The 24,928-nt window shown below is 43.4% G+C and overlaps 1 protein-coding gene across 2 annotated transcripts; it reads left to right on the forward strand.

Moving 5' to 3' along the window:
- Positions 1 to 866: 866 nt before the first annotated feature.
- Positions 867 to 24,486, forward strand: LOC124880768 (cytochrome b5 domain-containing protein 1). 2 transcript variants are annotated; one of them, XM_047386109.1, is made up of 4 exons: positions 867 to 1,101; positions 23,218 to 23,294; positions 23,594 to 23,812; positions 23,917 to 24,486. In XM_047386109.1, the coding sequence occupies exons 1-4, from the start codon at positions 978 to 980 to the stop codon at positions 24,202 to 24,204; spliced, it is 708 nt and encodes a 235-aa protein (XP_047242065.1). In that variant the 5' UTR covers positions 867 to 977; the 3' UTR covers positions 24,205 to 24,486. The 2 variants fall into 2 exon arrangements, with proteins under 2 accessions (XP_047242065.1, XP_047242066.1); XM_047386110.1 differs by having other exon boundaries at positions 872 to 1,101; positions 23,974 to 24,486.
- Positions 24,487 to 24,928: the final 442 nt, after the last annotated feature.

Consider the following 24,928-nt stretch of genomic DNA (forward strand, 5'->3'; position numbering starts at 1 on the left):
GTTCCTTCCATGGCTTTTAAGCAAATCTGTCATTTAACATGTAAACAGTGGGTTGTTGGTTCAGTTCCTACAGTCTTACAGAGGGGATTCTGTGACTGAATAAACACAATCTTAAAAGTTTCAAAATTATTTGAAAAGGTCATTTATTTGAGTAATTCAAAAAGTGAAAGTCATGCATTGATTGATTCCAAACAGAGTGATAGATTTTATTTCTGTTTAACTTAATTCTAAATGAAAACCCAGTTTAAGAAAATTTGAATATTGTATCAGGCCAATCAAAAGGATTTTAATCCAGAAATGTGGACCTTCTGAACAGTATGTCCAGGTTCTGCCCAGTATCTGCTGTCATCACAGGGACATGCTCTAGGATGTCCTGGTAGATGGCTGCTCTGATCTTGGACCTTGGAGCAACACCAGCAGATGACATTGCTCCTCATATCACCGCTGCCTTTGTTTCCTTCAGGACTTTGGGTCTTAATTTCCAAATGAAATGCTGAATAAAGGACTTTGGACTCTGAGGTATGGATGTATCTGATCTGGTTTTTATGTATTCTACTTGAACTTTATATTTTCCTTTTATTTGATTTAGCTGTGAAGCTGCTGAGGAACCAGAAATCTGCTGATGCTCAGTGCTGTTAATGGATTTAGTAGAAACGGTGTCTCTGCTGTTTAGTTAGTTGTTGCACCATAAAAATATAATTTCATAATAACCATCTTCAGATGTAGTTCAGATTGTTTTCATGTGGTGACCTGTTCACAAAGTTATTCCTTTAAAGGGACCAGAAGTTTGTGTTCGGGTGTTTGAATACAACTCCCAGCAGCCCCCTCAGTTTTCAGCCAATCATTCAGCCAGGAAGGTAAACAAACCTAGTTGTTATAGCAACATAACAACTAACTGACCCGTTGAAAGCAGACCTTGTTCCTGACATTTGAAACCTGCCTCAGCTCCCTGTTTTATCCCGGTTTAACCCCCACAGATGATGGAGCGGCCCCGCTACTTCACCCCCTCTGAAGTGGCCTCTCACTGCACCTCAGCAGACCTGTGGGTGTCCTTCCTGGGCAGAGTGTGCGACCTGAGCCCGCTGATGAGCCGGTACCAAGGTGAGGTGAGACCGCAGGTTCTGCTGTGATGTTCTGGTTAAACTTCAGGCCCAGTCAGAGCTGAGTCTAAACGAACCAGGATGCAACAGTAACACCTAGAAGCCTCCAGGTTATCTTCTGTCTGCAGTGAAATCAAGAAACATATTTCTGATCATAAGATGTTAGAATCAGAGCTTCATGCTGAAGATGTTTGGGTAACTAAATATTATCCTGAAAACATTGTAATGTTAACTCAATTGGATCATTGGAGGTTCTACCAGAATGTTACAACGGCGCCATTAATACCTGCTCAATGTGGACCTAAAGGAGTTTCTCCTAAAAGCTTTTATTTTGAAAGGGATTTTCCGGCCTATCAAACCAACAGTCCGGAATACTGATTGGACTCTCTTCAGAGAGAACCGAATCTTCTGGATCCGTTCATTTAACAGAGCCATTCAAATGACCCATTTCTGAAAATGCACACATTTAGAAGAACAAGCCGTTTTATCCCTAAGTCTTAAATATATTAAAATACCTGTCTGTCATGTGTGGGTCAAGTTTATGTTTATTCATCTGTATTAAGATTTATATTTTTATTTAAAAGGTGCAAAACAGTATTTTCAATATCCATGAAGTTCTTCACTACAAATTTATGTAATAAAATAAAATAAAATGTAATATAGAAAGAAAACAAAGAGCAAAATGTAACAAATAGAAAAGCGTGAACTTGAGCTGCTTTGGCAGAAACTAAAATCTCCTCCTGCAGCATACTATGGCAACACACTAATGGTGAACAACACTTCACTGGAAACATGAACCAAATCAAGTGTCCAGACTTCTTGAGGAAGGAGCTCAATGTGTCCTCTCTCCCGTTGCATGCAGTCTGGGTCGATCGCAGGGCCACTAATGTGTCTGTCGCCATGACACCATGAAAACGAACATGCCGTCATGACAACATGAAAACAAACATGCTGTCATGACACCATGAAAACAAATATGCTGTCATGACCCCATAAAAACAATCATGCCGCCATGACAACATGAAAACGAACATGCCGTCATGACACCATGAAAACAATCATGCCGTCATGACAACATGAAAACGAATATGCCGTCATGACACCATGAAAACGAACATGCCGTCATGACACCATGAAAACAATCATGCCGTCATGACAACATGAAAACGAACATGCCGTCATGACACCATGAAAACGAACATGCTGTCATGACCCCATGAAAACAAACATGCCGTCAAGACACCATGAAAACGATCATGCCGTCATGACCCCACGAAAACGAACATGCCGTCATGACACTATGAAAACAATCATGACAACATGAAAAAAACGAACATGCCGTCATGACACCATGAAAACAATCATGCCGTCATGACACCATGAAAACGAATATGCTGTCATGACACCATGAAAACAATCATGCCGTCATGACCCCATGAAAACAATCATGCCGTCATGACCCCATGAAAACATACATGCTGTCATGACACCATGAAAACGATCATGCCGTCATGACCCCACGAAAACGAACATGCCGTCATGACACCATGAAAACAATCATGACAACATGAAAAAAACGAACATGCCGTCATGACACCATGAAAACAATCATGCCGTCATGACACCATGAAAACGAATATGCTGTCATGACACCATGAAAACAATCATGCCGTCATGACACCATGAAAACGACATGCCATCATGACACCATGAAAACGAACATGCCGTCATGACACCATGAAAACTAATATGCTGTCATGACACCATGAAAACAATCATGCCGTCATGACACCATGAAAACGACATGCCGTCATGACACCATGAAAACGAATATGCTGTCATGACACCATGAAAACAATCATGCCGTCATGACACCATGAAAACGACATGCCATCATGACACCATGAAAACGAACATGCCGTCATGACACCATGAAAACGAACATGCTGTCGTGACCCCATGAAAACGAATATGCTGTCATGACACCATGAAAACAATCATGCCGTCATGACACCATGAAAACGACATGCCATCATGACACCATGAAAACGAACATGCCGCCATGACACCATGAAAACGAATATGCTGTCATGACACCATGAAAACAATCATGCCGTCATGACACCATGAAAACGACATGCCATCATGACACCATGAAAACGACATGCCATCATGACACCATGAAAACGAACATGCCGTCATGACACCATGAAAACGAACATGCTGTCATGACCCCATGAAAACAAACATGCCGTCATGACACCATGAAAACGATCATGCCGTCATGACACCATGAAAACAATCATGACAACATGAAAAAAACGAACATGCCGTCATGACACCATGAAAACAAACATGCCATCATGACACCATGAAAACAATCATGCCGTCATGACACCATGAAAACAATCATGCCGTCATGACACCATGAAAACAATCATGCTGTCATGACACCATGAAAACAAACATGCCGTCATGACACCATGAAAACAAACATGCCGTCATGACACCATAAAAACAAACATGCCGTCATGACACCATGAAAACAAACATGCTGTCATGACCCCATGAAAACAAACATGCCGTCAAGACACCATGAAAACGATCATGCCGTCATGACCCCACGAAAACGAACATGCCGTCATGACACTATGAAAACAATCATGACAACATGAAAAAAACGAACATGCCGTCATGACCCCATGAAAACATACATGCCGTCATGACACCATGAAAACGATCATGCCGTCATGACCCCACGAAAACGAATATGCTGTCATGACACCATGAAAACAATCATGCCGTCATGACACCATGAAAACGAACATGCCGTCATGACAACATGAAAACAAACATGCTGTCATGACACCATGAAAACAAACATGCCGTCATGACACCATGAAAACGATCATGCCGTCATGACCCCACGAAAACGAACATGCCGTCATGACACCATGAAAACAATCATGACAACATGAAAAAAACGAACATGCCGTCATGACACCATGAAAACAAACATGCTGTCATGACACCATGAAAACAATCATGCCGTCATGACACCATGAAAACGAACATGCCGTCATGACACCATGAAAACAAACATGCCGTCATGACACCATAAAAACAAACATGCCATCATGACACCATGAAAACGAACATGCCGCCATGACACCATGAAAACGAATATGCTGTCATGACACCATGAAAACAATCATGCCGTCATGACACCATGAAAACGACATGCCATCATGACACCATGAAAACGACATGCCATCATGACACCATGAAAACGAACATGCCGTCATGACACCATGAAAACGAACATGCTGTCATGACCCCATGAAAACAAACATGCCGTCATGACACCATGAAAACGATCATGCCGTCATGACACCATGAAAACAATCATGACAACATGAAAAAAACGAACATGCCGTCATGACACCATGAAAACAAACATGCCATCATGACACCATGAAAACAATCATGCCGTCATGACACCATGAAAACAATCATGCCGTCATGACACCATGAAAACAATCATGCTGTCATGACACCATGAAAACAAACATGCCGTCATGACACCATGAAAACAAACATGCCGTCATGACACCATAAAAACAAACATGCCGTCATGACACCATGAAAACAAACATGCTGTCATGACCCCATGAAAACAAACATGCCGTCAAGACACCATGAAAACGATCATGCCGTCATGACCCCACGAAAACGAACATGCCGTCATGACACTATGAAAACAATCATGACAACATGAAAAAAACGAACATGCCGTCATGACCCCATGAAAACATACATGCCGTCATGACACCATGAAAACGATCATGCCGTCATGACCCCACGAAAACGAATATGCTGTCATGACACCATGAAAACAATCATGCCGTCATGACACCATGAAAACGAACATGCCGTCATGACACCATGAAAACGATCATGCCGTCATGACCCCACGAAAACGAACATGCCGTCATGACACCATGAAAACAATCATGACAACATGAAAAAAACGAACATGCCGTCATGACACCATGAAAACAAACATGCTGTCATGACACCATGAAAACAATCATGCCGTCATGACACCATGAAAACAATCATGCCGTCATGACACCATGAAAACAATCATGCCGTCATGACACCATGAAAACAATCATGCTGTCATGACACCATGAAAACGAACATGCCGTCATGACACCATGAAAACAAACATGCCGTCATGACACCATAAAAACAAACATGCCGTCATGACACCATGAAAACAAACATGCTGTCATGACCCCATGAAAACAAACATGCCGTCAAGACACCATGAAAACGATCATGCCGTCATGACCCCACGAAAACGAACATGCCGTCATGACACTATGAAAACAATCATGACAACATGAAAAAAACGAACATGCCGTCATGACCCCATGAAAACATACATGCCGTCATGACACCATGAAAACAATCATGACAACATGAAAAAAACGAACATGCCATCATGACACCATGAAAACAATCATGCCGTCATGACACCATGAAAACGAATATGCTGTCATGACACCATGAAAACAATCATGCCGTCATGACACCATGAAAACGACATGCCATCATGACACCATGAAAACGAACATGCCGTCATGACACCATGAAAACGAACATGCTGTCATGACCCCATGAAAACGAATATGCTGTCATGACACCATGAAAACAATCATGCCGTCATGACACCATGAAAACGACATGCCATCATGACACCATGAAAACGAATATGCTGTCATGACCCCATAAAAACAATCATGCCGCCATGACAACATGAAAACGAACATGCCGTCATGACACCATGAAAACAATCATGCCGTCATGACACCATAAAAACAATCATGCCGTCATGACACCATGAAAACGAATATGCTGTCATGACACCATGAAAACAATCATGCTGTCATGACACCATGAAAACGACATGCCATCATGACACCATGAAAACGAACATGCCGTCATGACACCATGAAAACGAACATGCTGTCATGACCCCATGAAAACGAATATGCTGTCATGACACCATGAAAACAATCATGCCGTCATGACACCATGAAAACGACATGCCATCATGACACCATGAAAACGAACATGCCGTCATGACACCATGAAAACAATCATGACAACATGAAAAAAATGAACATGCCGTCATGACACCATGAAAACAATCATGCCGTCATGACACCATGAAAACGAATATGCTGTCATGACACCATGAAAACAATCATGCTGTCATGACACCATGAAAACGACATGCCATCATGACACCATGAAAACGAACATGCCGTCATGACACCATGAAAACGAACATGCTGTCATGACCCCATGAAAACGAATATGCTGTCATGACACCATGAAAACAATCATGCCGTCATGACACCATGAAAACGACATGCCATCATGACACCATGAAAACGAACATGCTGTCATGACACCATGAAAACAATCATGCCGTCATGACACCATGAAAACGAACATGCCGTCATGACACCATGTAAACGAACATGCCTTCATGACAACATGAAAACGAACATGCCGCCATGACACCATGAAAACAAACATGCCGTCATGACACCATGAAAACGAACATGCCTTCATGACAACATGAAAACGAACATGCCGCCATGACACCATGAAAACAAACATGCCATTATGACAACATGAAAACGACCATGCCATCATGACAACATGAAAACGAATATGCTGTCATGACACCATGAAAACAATCATGCCGTCATGACACCATGAAAACGACATGCCATCATGACACCATGAAAACGAACATGCTGTCATGACACCATGAAAACAATCATGCCGTCATGACACCATGAAAACGAACATGCCGTCATGACACCATGTAAACGAACATGCCTTCATGACAACATGAAAACGAACATGCCGCCATGACACCATGAAAACAAACATGCCGTCATGACACCATGAAAACGAACATGCCTTCATGACAACATGAAAACGAACATGCCGCCATGACACCATGAAAACAAACATGCCGTCATGACACCATGAAAACGAACATGCCTTCATGACACCATGAAAACGAACATGCCTTCATGACCCCACGAAAACGAACATGCCGTCATGACACCATGAAAACAATCATGACAACATGAAAAAAACGAACATGCCGTCATGACACCATGTAAACGAACATGCCTTCATGACAACATGAAAACGAACATGCCGCCATGACACCATGAAAACAAACATGCCGTCATGACAACATGAAAACGACCATGCCATCATGACAACATGAAAACGAACATGCCGCCATGACACCATGAAAACGAACATGCCGCCATGACACCATGAAAACGAACATGCCATCATGACACCATGAAAACGACATGCCATCATGACACCATGAAAACAAACATGCCATCATGACACCATGAAAACGAACATGCCGCCATGACACCATGAAAACGAACATGCCATCATGACACCATGAAAACGAACATGCCATCATGACAACATGAAAACGAACATGCCATCATGACACCATGAAAACGACATGCCATCATGACACCATGAAAACGAATATGCTGTCATGACCCCATAAAAACAATCATGCCGCCATGACAACATGAAAACGAACATGCCGTCATGACACCATGAAAACAATCATGCCGTCATGACACCATAAAAACAATCATGCCGTCATGACACCATGAAAACGAACATGCCGTCATGACACCATGAAAACGAACATGCTGTCATGACCCCATGAAAACGAATATGCTGTCATGACACCATGAAAACAATCATGCCGTCATGACACCATGAAAACGACATGCCATCATTACACCATGAAAACGAACATGCCGTCATGACACCATGAAAACAATCATGACAACATGAAAAAAATGAACATGCCGTCATGACACCATGAAAACAATCATGCCGTCATGACACCATGAAAACGAATATGCTGTCATGACACCATGAAAACAATCATGCCGTCATGACACCATGAAAACGACATGCCATCATGACACCATGAAAACGAACATGCCGTCATGACACCATGAAAACGAACATGCTGTCATGACCCCATGAAAACGAATATGCTGTCATGACACCATGAAAACAATCATGCCGTCATGACACCATGAAAACGACATGCCATCATGACACCATGAAAACGAACATGCTGTCATGACACCATGAAAACAATCATGCCGTCATGACACCATGAAAACGAACATGCCGTCATGACACCATGTAAACGAACATGCCTTCATGACAACATGAAAACGAACATGCCGCCATGACACCATGAAAACGAACATGCCATCATGACAACATGAAAACGACCATGCCATCATGACAACATGAAAACGAACATGCCGCCATGACACCATGAAAACAAACATGCCGTCATGACACCATGAAAACGAACATGCCTTCATGACAACATGAAAACGAACATGCCGCCATGACACCATGAAAACAAACATGCCATTATGACAACATGAAAACGACCATGCCATCATGACAACATGAAAACGAACATGCCGCCATGACACCATGAAAACGAACATGCCGCCATGACACCATGAAAACGAACATGCCATCATGACACCATGAAAACGACATGCCATCATGACACCATGAAAACAAACATGCCATCATGACACCATGAAAACGAACATGCCGCCATGACCCCATGAAAACGAACATGCCATCATGACACCATGAAAACGAACATGCCATCATGACAACATGAAAACGAACATGCCGTCATGACACCATGAAAACAATCATGCCGTCATGACACCATAAAAACAATCATGCCGTCATGACACCATGAAAACGAACATGCCGTCATGACACCATGAAAACGAACATGCTGTCATGACCCCATGAAAACGAATATGCTGTCATGACACCATGAAAACAATCATGCCGTCATGACACCATGAAAACGACATGCCATCATGACAACATGAAAACGAACATGCCGTCATGACACCATGAAAACAATCATGACAACATGAAAAAAATGAACATGCCGTCATGACACCATGAAAACAATCATGCCGTCATGACACCATGAAAACGAATATGCTGTCATGACACCATGAAAACAATCATGCCGTCATGACACCATGAAAACGACATGCCATCATGACACCATGAAAACGAACATGCCGTCATGACACCATGAAAACGAACATGCTGTCATGACCCCATGAAAACGAATATGCTGTCATGACACCATGAAAACAATCATGCCGTCATGACACCATGAAAACGACATGCCATCATGACACCATGAAAACGAACATGCTGTCATGACACCATGAAAACAATCATGCCGTCATGACACCATGAAAACGAACATGCCGTCATGACACCATGTAAACGAACATGCCTTCATGACAACATGAAAACGAACATGCCGCCATGACACCATGAAAACGAACATGCCATCATGACAACATGAAAACGACCATGCCATCATGACAACATGAAAACGAACATGCCGCCATGACACCATGAAAACAAACATGCCGTCATGACACCATGAAAACGAACATGCCTTCATGACAACATGAAAACGAAAATGCCGACATGACACCATGAAAACAAACATGCCATTATGACAACATGAAAACGACCATGCCATCATGACAACATGAAAACGAACATGCCGCCATGACACCATGAAAACGAACATGCCGCCATGACACCATGAAAACGAACATGCCATCATGACACCATGAAAACGACATGCCATCATGACACCATGAAAACAAACATGCCATCATGACACCATGAAAACGAACATGCCGCCATGACCCCATGAAAACGAACATGCCATCATGACACCATGAAAACGAACATGCCATCATGACAACATGAAAACGAACATGCCATCATGACACCATGAAAACGACATGCCATCATGACACCATGAAAACGAATATGCTGTCATGACCCCATAAAAACAATCATGCCGCCATGACAACATGAAAACGAACATGCCGTCATGACACCATGAAAACAATCATGCCGTCATGACACCATAAAAACAATCATGCCGTCATGACACCATGAAAACGAATATGCTGTCATGACACCATGAAAACAATCATGCTGTCATGACACCATGAAAACGACATGCCATCATGACACCATGAAAACGAACATGCCGTCATGACACCATGAAAACGGACATGCTGTCATGACCCCATGAAAACGAATATGCTGTCATGACACCATGAAAACAATCATGCCGTCATGACACCATGAAAACGACATGCCATCATGACACCATGAAAACGAACATGCCATCATGACACCATGAAAACAATCATGACAACATGAAAAAAACGAACATGCCGTCATGACACCATGAAAACGACATGCCATCATGACACCATGAAAACGAACATGCTGTCATGACACCATGAAAACAATCATGCTGTCATGACACCATGAAAACAATCATGCCGTCATGACAACATGAAAACGACCATGCCATCATGACAACATGAAAACGAACATGCCGCCATGACACCATGAAAACGAACATGCCGCCATGACACCATGAAAACGAACATGCCATCATGACACCATGAAAACAACATGCCATCATGACACCATGAAAACGACCATGCCATCATGACAACATGAAAACGAACATGCCGCCATGACACCATGAAAACGAACATGCCGCCATGACACCATGAAAACGAACATGCCATCATGACACCATGAAAACGACATGCCATCATGACACCATGAAAACAAACATGCCATCATGACACCATGAAAACGAACATGCCGCCATGACCCCATGAAAACGAACATGCCATCATGACACCATGAAAACGAACATGCCATCATTACAACATGAAAACGAACATGCCATCATGACACCATGAAAACGACATGCCATCATGACACCATGAAAACGAATATGCTGTCATGACCCCATAAAAACAATCATGCCGCCATGACAACATGAAAACGAACATGCCGTCATGACACCATGAAAACAATCATCCCGTCATGACACCATAAAAACAATCATGCCGTCATGACACCATGAAAACGAATATGCTGTCATGACACCATGAAAACAATCATGCTGTCATGACACCATGAAAACGACATGCCATCATGACACCATGAAAACGAACATGCCGTCATGACACCATGAAAACGAACATGCTGTCATGACCCCATGAAAACGAATATGCTGTCATGACACCATGAAAACAATCATGCCGTCATGACACCATGAAAACGACATGCCATCATGACACCATGAAAACGAACATGCCATCATGACACCATGAAAACAATCATGACAACATGAAAAAAACGAACATGCCGTCATGACACCATGAAAACAATCATGCCGTCATGACACCATGAAAACGAATATGCTGTCATGACACCATGAAAACAATCATGCCGTCATGACACCATGAAAACGACATGCCATCATGACACCATGAAAACGAACATGCCGTCATGACACCATGAAAACGAACATGCTGTCATGACCCCATGAAAACGAATATGCTGTCATGACACCATGAAAACAATCATGCCGTCATGACACCATGAAAACGACATGCCATCATGACACCATGAAAACGAACATGCTGTCATGACACCATGAAAACAATCTTGCCGTCATGACAACATGAAAACGACCATGCCATCATGACAACATGAAAACGAACATGCCGCCATGACACCATGAAAACGAACATGCCGCCATGACACCATGAAAACGAACATGCCATCATGACACCATGAAAACAACATGCCATCATGACACCATGAAAACGAACATGCCGCCATGACCCCATGAAAACGAACATGCCATCATGACACCATGAAAACGAACATGCCATCATGACACCATGAAAACGAACATGCCGTCATGACAACATGAAAACGAACATGCCGCCATGACACCATGAAAACGAACATGCCGTCATGACAACATGAAAACGAACATGCCGCCATGACACCATGAAAACGAACATGCTGTCATGACACCATGAAAACGAACATGCCGTCATGACAACATGAAAACGAACATGCCGTCATGACACCATGAAAACGAACATGCCTTCATGACAACATGAAAACAAACATGCCGTCATGACACCATGAAAACGAACATGCCGTCATGACAACATGAAAACGAACATGCCGTCATGACAACATGAAAACGAACATGCCGTCATGACACCATGAAAACGAACATGCCTTCATGACAACATGAAAACAAACATGCCGCCATGACACCATGAAAACGAACATGCCATCATGACACAATGAAAACAACATGCCATCATGACACCATGAAAACGAACATGCCATCATGACAACATGAAAACGAACATGCCGCCATGACACCATGAAAACGAACATGCCATCATGACACCATGAAAACGACATGCCATCATGACACCATGAAAACGAACATGCCATCATGACAACATGAAAACGAACATGCCGCCATGACACCATGAAAACGAACATGCTGTCATGACCCCATGAAAACGAACATGCCATCATGACAACATGAAAACGAACATGCCGCCATGACACCATGAAAACGAACATGCCGTCATGACACCATGAAAACGAACATGCCTTCATGACAACATGAAAACAAACATGCCGCCATGACACCATGAAAACGAACATGCCATCATGACAACATGAAAACGACCATTCCATCATGACAACATGAAAACGAACATGCCGCCATGACACCATGAAAACAAACATGCCGTCATGACACCATGAAAACGAACATGCCTTCATGACAACATGAAAACGAACATGCCGCCATGACACCATGAAAACAAACATGCCATTATGACAACATGAAAACGACCATGCCATCATGACAACATGAAAACGAACATGCCGCCATGACACCATGAAAACGAACATGCCGCCATGACACCATGAAAACGAACATGCCATCATGACACCATGAAAACGACATGCCATCATGACACCATGAAAACAAACATGCCATCATGACACCATGAAAACGAACATGCCGCCATGACCCCATGAAAACGAACATGCCATCATGACACCATGAAAACGAACATGCCATCATGACACCATGAAAACGAACATGCCATCATGACACCATGAAAACGAACATGCCATCATGACAACATGAAAACGAACTTGCCGCCATGACACCATGAAAACGAACATGCCGCCAGGACACCATGAAAACGAACATGCCATCATGACACCATGAAAACGAACATGCCATCATGACAACATGAAAACGAACTTGCCGCCATGACACCATGAAAACGAACATGCCGCCAGGACACCATGAAAACGAACATGCTGTCATGACACCATGAAAACAATCATGCCGTCATGACACCATGAAAACGAACATGCCGTCATGACACCATGTAAACGAACATGCCTTCATGACAACATGAAAACGAACATGCCGCCATGACACCATGAAAACAAACATGCCGTCATGACACCATGAAAACGAACATGCCTTCATGACAACATGAAAACGAACATGCCGCCATGACACCATGAAAACAAACATGCCATTATGACAACATGAAAACGACCATGCCATCATGACAACATGAAAACGAACATGCCGCCATGACACCATGAAAACGAACATGCCGCCATGACACCATGAAAACGAACATGCCATCATGACACCATGAAAACGACATGCCATCATGACACCATGAAAACAAACATGCCATCATGACACCATGAAAACGAACATGCCGCCATGACCCCATGAAAACGAACATGCCATCATGACACCATGAAAACGAACATGCCATCATGACAACATGAAAACGAACATGCCATCATGACACCATGAAAACGACATGCCATCATGACACCATGAAAACGAATATGCTGTCATGACCCCATAAAAACAATCATGCCGCCATGACAACATGAAAACGAACATGCCGTCATGACACCATGAAAACAATCATGCCGTCATGACACCATAAAAACAATCATGCCGTCATGACACCATGAAAACGAACATGCCGTCATGACACCATGAAAACGAACATGCTGTCATGACCCCATGAAAACGAATATGCTGTCATGACACCATGAAAACAATCATGCCGTCATGACACCATGAAAACGACATGCCATCATGACACCATGAAAACGAACATGCCGTCATGACACCATGAAAACAATCATGACAACATGAAAAAAATGAACATGCCGTCATGACAACATGAAAACAATCATGCCGTCATGACACCATGAAAACGAATATGCTGTCATGACACCATGAAAACAATCATGCCGTCATGACACCATGAAAACGACATGCCATCATGACACCATGAAAACGAACATGCCGTCATGACACCATGAAAACGAACATGCTGTCATGACCCCATGAAAACGAATATGCTGTCATGACACCATGAAAACAATCATGCCGTCATGACACCATGAAAACGACATGCCATCATGACACCATGAAAACGAACATGCTGTCATGACACCATGAAAACAATCATGCCGTCATGACACCATGAAAACGAACATGCCGTCATGACACCATGTAAACGAACATGCCTTCATGACAACATGAAAACGAACATGCCGCCATGACACCATGAAAACGAACATGCCATCATGACAACATGAAAACGACCATGCCATCATGACAACATGAAAACGAACATGCCGCCATGACACCATGAAAACAAACATGCCGTCATGACACCATGAAAACGAACATGCCTTCATGACAACATGAAAACGAACATGCCGCCATGACACCATGAAAACAAACATGCCATTATGACAACATGAAAACGACCATGCCATCATGACAACATGAAAACGAACATGCCGCCATGACACCATGAAAACGAACATGCCGCCATGACACCATGAAAACGAACATGCCATCATGACACCATGAAAACGACATGCCATCATGACACCATGAAAACAATCATGCTGTCATGACACCATGAAAACGACATGCCATCATGACACCATGAAAACGAACATGCCGTCATGACACCATGAAAACGAACATGCTGTCATGACCCCATGAAAACGAATATGCTGTCATGACACCATGAAAACAATCATGCCGTCATGACACCATGAAAACGACATGCCATCATGACACCATGAAAACGAACATGCCATCATGACACCATGAAAACAATCATGACAACATGAAAAAAACGAACATGCCGTCATGACACCATGAAAACAATCATGCCGTCATGACACCATGAAAACGAATATGCTGTCATGACACCATGAAAACAATCATGCCGTCATGACACCATGAAAACGACATGCCATCATGACACCATGAAAACGAACATGCCGTCATGACACCATGAAAACGAACATGCTGTCATGACCCCATGAAAACGAATATGCTGTCATGACACCATGAAAACAATCATGCCGTCATGACACCATGAAAACGACATGCCATCATGACACCATGAAAACGAACATGCTGTCATGACACCATGAAAACAATCATGCCGTCATGACAACATGAAAACGACCATGCCATCATGACAACATGAAAACGAACATGCCGCCATGACACCATGAAAACGAACATGCCGCCATGACACCATGAAAACGAACATGCCATCATGACACCATGAAAACGACATGCCATCATGACACCATGAAAACGAACATGCCGCCATGACACCATGAAAACGAACATGCCATCATGACACCATGAAAACGAACATGCCATCATGACACCATGAAAACGAACATGCCGTCATGACAACATGAAAACGAACATGCCGCCATGACACCATGAAAACGAACATGCCATCATGACAACATGAAAACGAACATGCCGCCATGACACCATGAAAACGAACATGCTGTCATGACACCATGAAAACGAACATGCCGTCATGACAACATGAAAACGAACATGCCGTCATGACACCATGAAAACGAACATGCCTTCATGACAACATGAAAACGAACATGCCGTCATGACACCATGAAAACGAACATGCCGTCATGACAACATGAAAACGAACATGCCGTCATGACACCATGAAAACGAACATGCCTTCATGACAACATGAAAACAAACATGCCGCCATGACACCATGAAAACGAACATGCCATCATGACACAATGAAAACAACATGCCATCATGACACCATGAAAACGAACATGCCATCATGACAACATGAAAACGAACATGCCGTCATGACACCATGAAAACGAACATGCCTTCATGACAACATGAAAACAAACATGCCGCCATGACACCATGAAAACGAACATGCCATCATGACACCATGAAAACGACATGCCATCATGACACCATGAAAACGAACATGCCATCATGACAACATGAAAACGAACATGCCGCCATGACACCATGAAAACGAACATGCCATCATGACACCATGAAAACGACATGCCATCATGACACCATGAAAACGAACATGCCATCATGACAACATGAAAACGAACATGCCGCCATGACACCATGAAAACGAACATGCTGTCATGACCCCATGAAAACGAACATGCCATCATGACAACATGAAAACGAACATGCCGCCATGACACCATGAAAACGAACATGCCGTCATGACACCATGAAAACGAACATGCCTTCATGACAACATGAAAACAAACATGCCGCCATGACACCATGAAAACGAACATGCCATCATGACAACATGAAAACGACCATGCCATCATGACAACATGAAAACGAACATGCCGCCATGACACCATGAAAACAAACATGCCGTCATGACACCATGAAAACGAACATGCCTTCATGACAACATGAAAACGAACATGCCGCCATGACACCATGAAAACAAACATGCCATTATGACAACATGAAAACGACCATGCCATCATGACAACATGAAAACGAACATGCCGCCATGACACCATGAAAACGAACATGCCGCCATGACACCATGAAAACGAACATGCCATCATGACACCATGAAAACGACATGCCGTCATGACACCATGAAAACAAACATGCCATCATGACACCATGAAAACGAACATGCCGCCATGACCCCATGAAAACGAACATGCCATCATGACACCATGAAAACGAACATGCCATCATGACACCATGAAAACGAACATGCCATCATGACACCATGTAAACGAACATGCCTTCATGACAACATGAAAACGAACATGCCGCCATGACACCATGAAAACAAACATGCCGTCATGACACCATGAAAACGAACATGCCTTCATGACAACATGAAAACGAACATGCCGCCATGACACCATGAAAACAAACATGCCATTATGACAACATGAAAACGACCATGCCATCATGACAACATGAAAACGAACATGCCGCCATGACACCATGAAAACGAACATGCCGCCATGACACCATGAAAACGAACATGCCATCATGACACCATGAAAACGACATGCCATCATGACACCATGAAAACAAACATGCCATCATGACACCATGAAAACGAACATGCCGTCATGACACCATGAAAACGAACATGCCATCATGACACCATGAAAACGAACATGCCATCATGACAACATGAAAACGAACATGCCATCATGACACCATGAAAACGACATGCCATCATGACACCATGAAAACGAATATGCTGTCATGACCCCATAAAAACAATCATGCCGCCATGACAACATGAAAACGAACATGCCGTCATGACACCATGAAAACAATCATGCCGTCATGACACCATAAAAACAATCATGCCGTCATGACACCATGAAAACGAACATGCCGTCATGACACCATGAAAACGAACATGCTGTCATGACCCCATGAAAACGAATATGCTGTCATGACACCATGAAAACAATCATGCCGTCATGACACCATGAAAACGACATGCCATCATGACACCATGAAAACGAACATGCCGTCATGACACCATGAAAACAATCATGACAACATGAAAAAAATGAACATGCCGTCATGACAACATGAAAACAATCATGCCGTCATGACACCATGAAAACGAATATGCTGTCATGACACCATGAAAACAATCATGCCGTCATGACACCATGAAAACGACATGCCATCATGACACCATGAAAACGAACATGCCGTCATGACACCATGAAAACGAACATGCTGTCATGACCCCATGAAAACGAATATGCTGTCATGACACCATGAAAACAATCATGCCGTCATGACACCATGAAAACGACATGCCATCATGACACCATGAAAACGAACATGCTGTCATGACACCATGAAAACAATCATGCCGTCATGACACCATGAAAACGAACATGCCGTCATGACACCATGTAAACGAACATGCCTTCATGACAACATGAAAACGAACATGCCGCCATGACACCATGAAAACGAACATGCCATCATGACAACATGAAAACGACCATGCCATCATGACAACATGAAAACGAACATGCCGCCATGACACCATGAAAACAAACATGCCGTCATGACACCATGAAAACGAACATGCCTTCATGACAACATGAAAACGAACATGCCGCCATGACACCATGAAAACAAACATGCCATTATGACAACATGAAAACGACCATGCCATCATGACAACATGAAAACGAACATGCCGCCATGACACCATGAAAACGAACATGCCGCCATGACACCATGAAAACGAACATGCCATCATGACACCATGAAAACGACATGCCATCATGACACCATGAAAACAATCATGCTGTCATGACACCATGAAAACGACATGCCATCATGACACCATGAAAACGAACATGCCGTCATGACACCATGAAAACGAACATGCTGTCATGACACCATGAAAACGAACATGCTGTCATGACACCATGAAAACAATCATGCCGTCATGACACCATGAAAACGACATGCCATCATGACACCATGAAAACGAACATGCCATCATGACACCATGAAAACAATCATGACAACATGAAAAAAACGAACATGCCGTCATGACACCATGAAAACAATCATGCCGTCATGACACCATGAAAACGAATATGCTGTCATGACACCATGAAAACAATCATGCCGTCATGACACCATGAAAACGACATGCCATCATGACACCATGAAAACGAACATGCCGTCATGACACCATGAAAACGAACATGCTGTCATGACCCCATGAAAACGAATATGCTGTCATGACACCATGAAAACAATCATGCCGTCATGACACCATGAAAACGACATGCCATCATGACACCATGAAAACGAACATGCTGTCATGACACCATGAAAACAATCATGCCGTCATGACAACATGAAAACGACCATGCCATCATGACAACATGAAAACGAACATGCCGCCATGACACCATGAAAACGAACATGCCGCCATGACACCATGAAAACGAACATGCCATCATGACACCATGAAAACGACATGCCATCATGACACCATGAAAACGAACATGCCGCCATGACCCCATGAAAACGAACATGCCATCATGACACCATGAAAACGAACATGCCATCATGACACCATGAAAACGAACATGCCGTCATGACAACATGAAAACGAACATGCCGCCATGACACCATGAAAACGAACATGCCATCATGACAACATGAAAACGAACATGCCGCCATGACACCATGAAAACGAACATGCTGTCATGACACCATGAAAACGAACATGCCGTCATGACAACATGAAAACGAACATGCCGTCATGACACCATGAAAACGAACATGCCTTCATGACAACATGAAAACAAACATGCCGTCATGACACCATGAAAACGAACATGCCGTCATGACAACATGAAAACGAACATGCCGTCATGACACCATGAAAACGAACATGCCTTCATGACAACATGAAAACAAACATGCCGCCATGACACCATGAAAACGAACATGCCATCATGACACAATGAAAACAACATGCCATCATGACACCATGAAAACGAACATGCCATCATGACAACATGAAAACGAACATGCCGTCATGACACCATGAAAACGAACATGCCTTCATGACAACATGAAAACAAACATGCCGCCATGACACCATGAAAACGAACATGCCATCATGACACCATGAAAACGACATGCCATCATGACACCATGAAAACGAACATGCCATCATGACAACATGAAAACGAACATGCCGCCATGACACCATGAAAACGAACATGCCATCATGACACCATGAAAACGACATGCCATCATGACACCATGAAAACGAACATGCCATCATGACAACATGAAAACGAACATGCCGCCATGACACCATGAAAACGAACATGCTGTCATGACCCCATGAAAACGAACATGCCATCATGACAACATGAAAACGAACATGCCGCCATGACACCATGAAAACGAACATGCCGTCATGACACCATGAAAACGAACATGCCTTCATGACAACATGAAAACAAACATGCCGCCATGACACCATGAAAACGAACATGCCATCATGACAACATGAAAACGACCATGCCATCATGACAACATGAAAACGAACATGCCGCCATGACACCATGAAAACAAACATGCCGTCATGACACCATGAAAACGAACATGCCTTCATGACAACATGAAAACGAACATGCCGCCATGACACCATGAAAACAAACATGCCATTATGACAACATGAAAACGACCATGCCATCATGACAACATGAAAACGAACATGCCGCCATGACACCATGAAAACGAACATGCCGCCATGACACCATGAAAACGAACATGCCATCATGACACCATGAAAACGACATGCCGTCATGACACCATGAAAACAAACATGCCATCATGACACCATGAAAACGAACATGCCGCCATGACCCCATGAAAACGAACATGCCATCATGACACCATGAAAACGAACATGCCATCATGACACCATGAAAACGAACATGCCATCATGACACCATGAAAACGAACATGCCATCATGACAACATGAAAACGAACTTGCCGCCATGACACCATGAAAACGAACATGCCGCCAGGACACCATGAAAACGAACATGCCATCATGACACCATGAAAACGACATGCCATCATGACACCATGAAAACAAACAAGCTGTCATGACCCCATGAAAACAAACATGCCATCATGACACCATGAAAACGAACATGCCGCCATGACCCCATGAAAACGAACATGCCATCATGACACCATGAAAACGAACATGCCATCATGACAACATGAAAACGAACATGCCATCATGACACCATGAAAACGACATGCCATCATGACACCATGAAAACGAACATGCCATCATGACACCATGAAAACAAACATGCCATCATGACACCATGAAAACGAACATGCCATCATGACACCATGAAAACGACATGCCATCATGACACCATGAAAACGAACATGCCATCATGACACCATGAAAACGACATGCCATCATGACACCATGAAAACGAACATGCCATCATGACCCCATGAAAACGAACATGCCATCATGACACCATGAAAACGAACATGCCATCATGACACCATGAAAACGACATGCCATCATGACACCATGAAAACGAACATGCCATCATGACACCATGAAAACAAACATGCTGTCGTGACCCCATGAAAACGAACATGCCATCATGACACCATAAAAACGAACATGCCATCATGACACCATGAAAACGAACATGCCATCATGACACCATGAAAATGAACATGCCGCCATGACCCCATGAAAACGAACATGCCATCATGACACCATGAAAACGAACATGCCGCCATGACCCCATGAAAACGAACATGCCATCATGACACCATGAAAACGAACATGCCATCATGACAACATGAAAACGAACATGCCATCATGACACCATGAAAACAAACATGCTGTCGTGACCCCATGAAAACGAACATGCCATCATGACAACATGAAAACGAACATGCCATCATGACACCATGAAAACGAACATGCCGTCATGACACCATGAAAACGAACATGCCATCATGACACCATGAAAACGAACATGCCATCATGACACCATGAAAACAAACATGCTGTCGTGACCCCATGAAAACGAACATGCCTTCATGACAACATGAAAACGAACATGCCATCATGACACCATGAAAACGAACATGCCGTCATGACACCATGAAAACGAACATGCCATCATGACACCATGAAAACAAACATGCTGTCGTGACCCCATGAAAACGAACATGCCATCATGACAACATGAAAACGAACATGCCATCATGACACCATGAAAACGAACATGCCGTCATGACACCATGAAAACGAACATGCCATCATGACACCATGAAAACGAACATGCCATCATGACACCATGAAAACAAACATGCTGTCGTGACCCCATGAAAACGAACATGCCTTCATGACAACATGAAAACGAACATGCCATCATGACACCATGAAAACGAACATGCCGTCATGACACCATGAAAACGAACATGCCATCATGACAACATGAAAACGAACATGCCGCCATGACACCATGAAAACGAACATGCCGCCATGACACCATGGCACTGTCTGCTCATACCTACTCCTCCTTTCTGTTTCCATATTTAGTCGCCTCATTAATAAATATAATTTAAGATTGAATTAAACAGAAAAAGTAGCATTTCAAACAAGCAAAGTAGAAAAAACAAAGCATGGCTCTAAGAACTAAGACTTGAGTCCTGTGGTTCAATGTAAAGATTCGTTCAAAAGAATCGGATCATTTTGATCTCCAGTCTGGAATAGATTCAGGAGCAGCTGAGAGTTAAGATCTGTGAATGTTTAGTTGCACCAGATGGTTTCTGTATATTTCAGCTCCATGTGCAGAGACGCTCTGGAAATAAAAGCTGGTAGCAGAGATCTACCTCATATGGTAGCTAGGAGGACAGACGGTGGTCAGAGAGGTCTCCATCTCATCTCCACCATGATTGCATCAGATGCTGCTCCTCTCTGTAGTCATCATCTGCAGATGGATCCCAATCTGCAGGGTGTTTGTTGAAGAGCATCATACAGATGACATGAGTGATGGATGTGTGTCTGTCTGCAGGAGATGTTCTGCTGCTGCCCATCATGGAGTGTGCAGGAAAAGACATCAGCAGCTGGTTTGACCCCAAAACCAAAGATGTGAGTGTTGGTCCAAGAAAGTTCTCCCATCCATAAAAATGTACTATTAATTCTTGATGAAACGTGTATTTGGCCCCTTCACTCTGAGACCCCTAAATAAAATCCAGGGAGACCAGTTGTCTCCAACAGTCTCCTGATCAGGAACCAGAGTCCACCTGCAACTTCATCTGAGTCTAACTGCAGATGTTCTGTTTTAATCTCCAGCTAAATAAAAAATATTTGAATAAAACAATGATCCTAAATCCTGTTGGGACCATCAGTTAAATCAGCTGACCTGAGATAGTTTCTGGTTTCTTTAGATCCTGAAGTTTGTGGACCCTCTGACCTGCTGTGAGCGGTACTACACCCCCAGGGGGCGCTTTGTGCACGTCCCCCCTAACGGTCCCTGCTCTGACTGGGACAGTGACATCGGGCAGCCGTGGTGGAAGGACCGCAGATACGAGGTGGGGCTGCTGTCGGCCAAGACCAGGTGGATCCGGATCCTCAACACGCTGACGTCCCAGGAGCAGCTGCTGGAGGTGAGAACCTCCCACTTGGTGCACTCTGGGTAATGGAGTCCAAAGGAAGCGTTAGAATGGGGTTCACTGTTGGATACTTCTACTACCTCCTGCATTATCCACAGGTTCTTGACCATGTTCTGAGATGTTCCTGCCTCACAGAATCCCTGCTGGTTCCTCAGGTGTGCTCTGAGGAGACTCTGGAGGAAATCCTTCAGCGGTTCCTACGCTTCAACAGCCACGCCCGCGGCTACACCTGGAAGCACCAGGGACAGATCCTGGACATGAGGAAGACGCTGGCCGAGAACGGCATCATGGATGATGACCTGGAGCTGGACCAGCTGAGGCTGGACCGAGACATCTTCATCCCCACTATCCTGCTTGACTTCAATGATGACCTCACAGAGGGATGAGGTCTTCCTGTGTCCTCAGTCCGGCAGCAGGACATGAAACAGACTCTCCTCAGCCTGAGATATTAAACCTGAACTTCCTGATGTGTAGTCCAACAGGTCACATGATCATTCAGAGCTCTGGGTCTGGAGAAACACCTGGAAACACCTCAATGTGAACACTCACACCAAGAGCTTTAGATCATCTCCTCAGCCTGAAGCTTTCTGACTTGGCTCTCTGCTCTTTAGGGACCCTTCAGACGCTCTCTGAGGGGAAGTGTTTCTGCTAAAGGTTCTGACATCAAACTCCTGGTGTGGCTTCATTCTTTCTTTCAGAGACAAGAGACCCGATCCGAACTTATGATCCAACAGGACAACATTTAGTCTTCTCCTAGAACTTTTCACCAGGTTGGACCATCTAGTCAAAAGGATCTTTGGTCATTCTGTGTACATTCTCTCTGGATTCTCAAGAACCATATCTGGTATTTCAAAGAGTTCATGTTGACATGTACACTAACAAGGATACCAGGGTGTGTGGAAGGGAAACAGGCCCACAGCATCATAGATCCTCCACCGTACTGAACATCCTGCGTTTTATAGCATCCTCACAGCTCCAACTGAAGGTTGCAGTTTTTACATGCTATGAATTAAGGCATGAAATTACCATTTATTCAATCAATCCGTCCGTCCATCTATCATCCATCCAACAGTTCAGTCAGATTCAGTTATTTATTCAAATTGGATAAAA

The sequence above is a fragment of the Girardinichthys multiradiatus genome, chromosome 14, assembly GCF_021462225.1.
Source record: "Girardinichthys multiradiatus isolate DD_20200921_A chromosome 14, DD_fGirMul_XY1, whole genome shotgun sequence".
In the NCBI taxonomy this organism is placed as follows: domain Eukaryota; kingdom Metazoa; phylum Chordata; class Actinopteri; order Cyprinodontiformes; family Goodeidae; genus Girardinichthys; species Girardinichthys multiradiatus.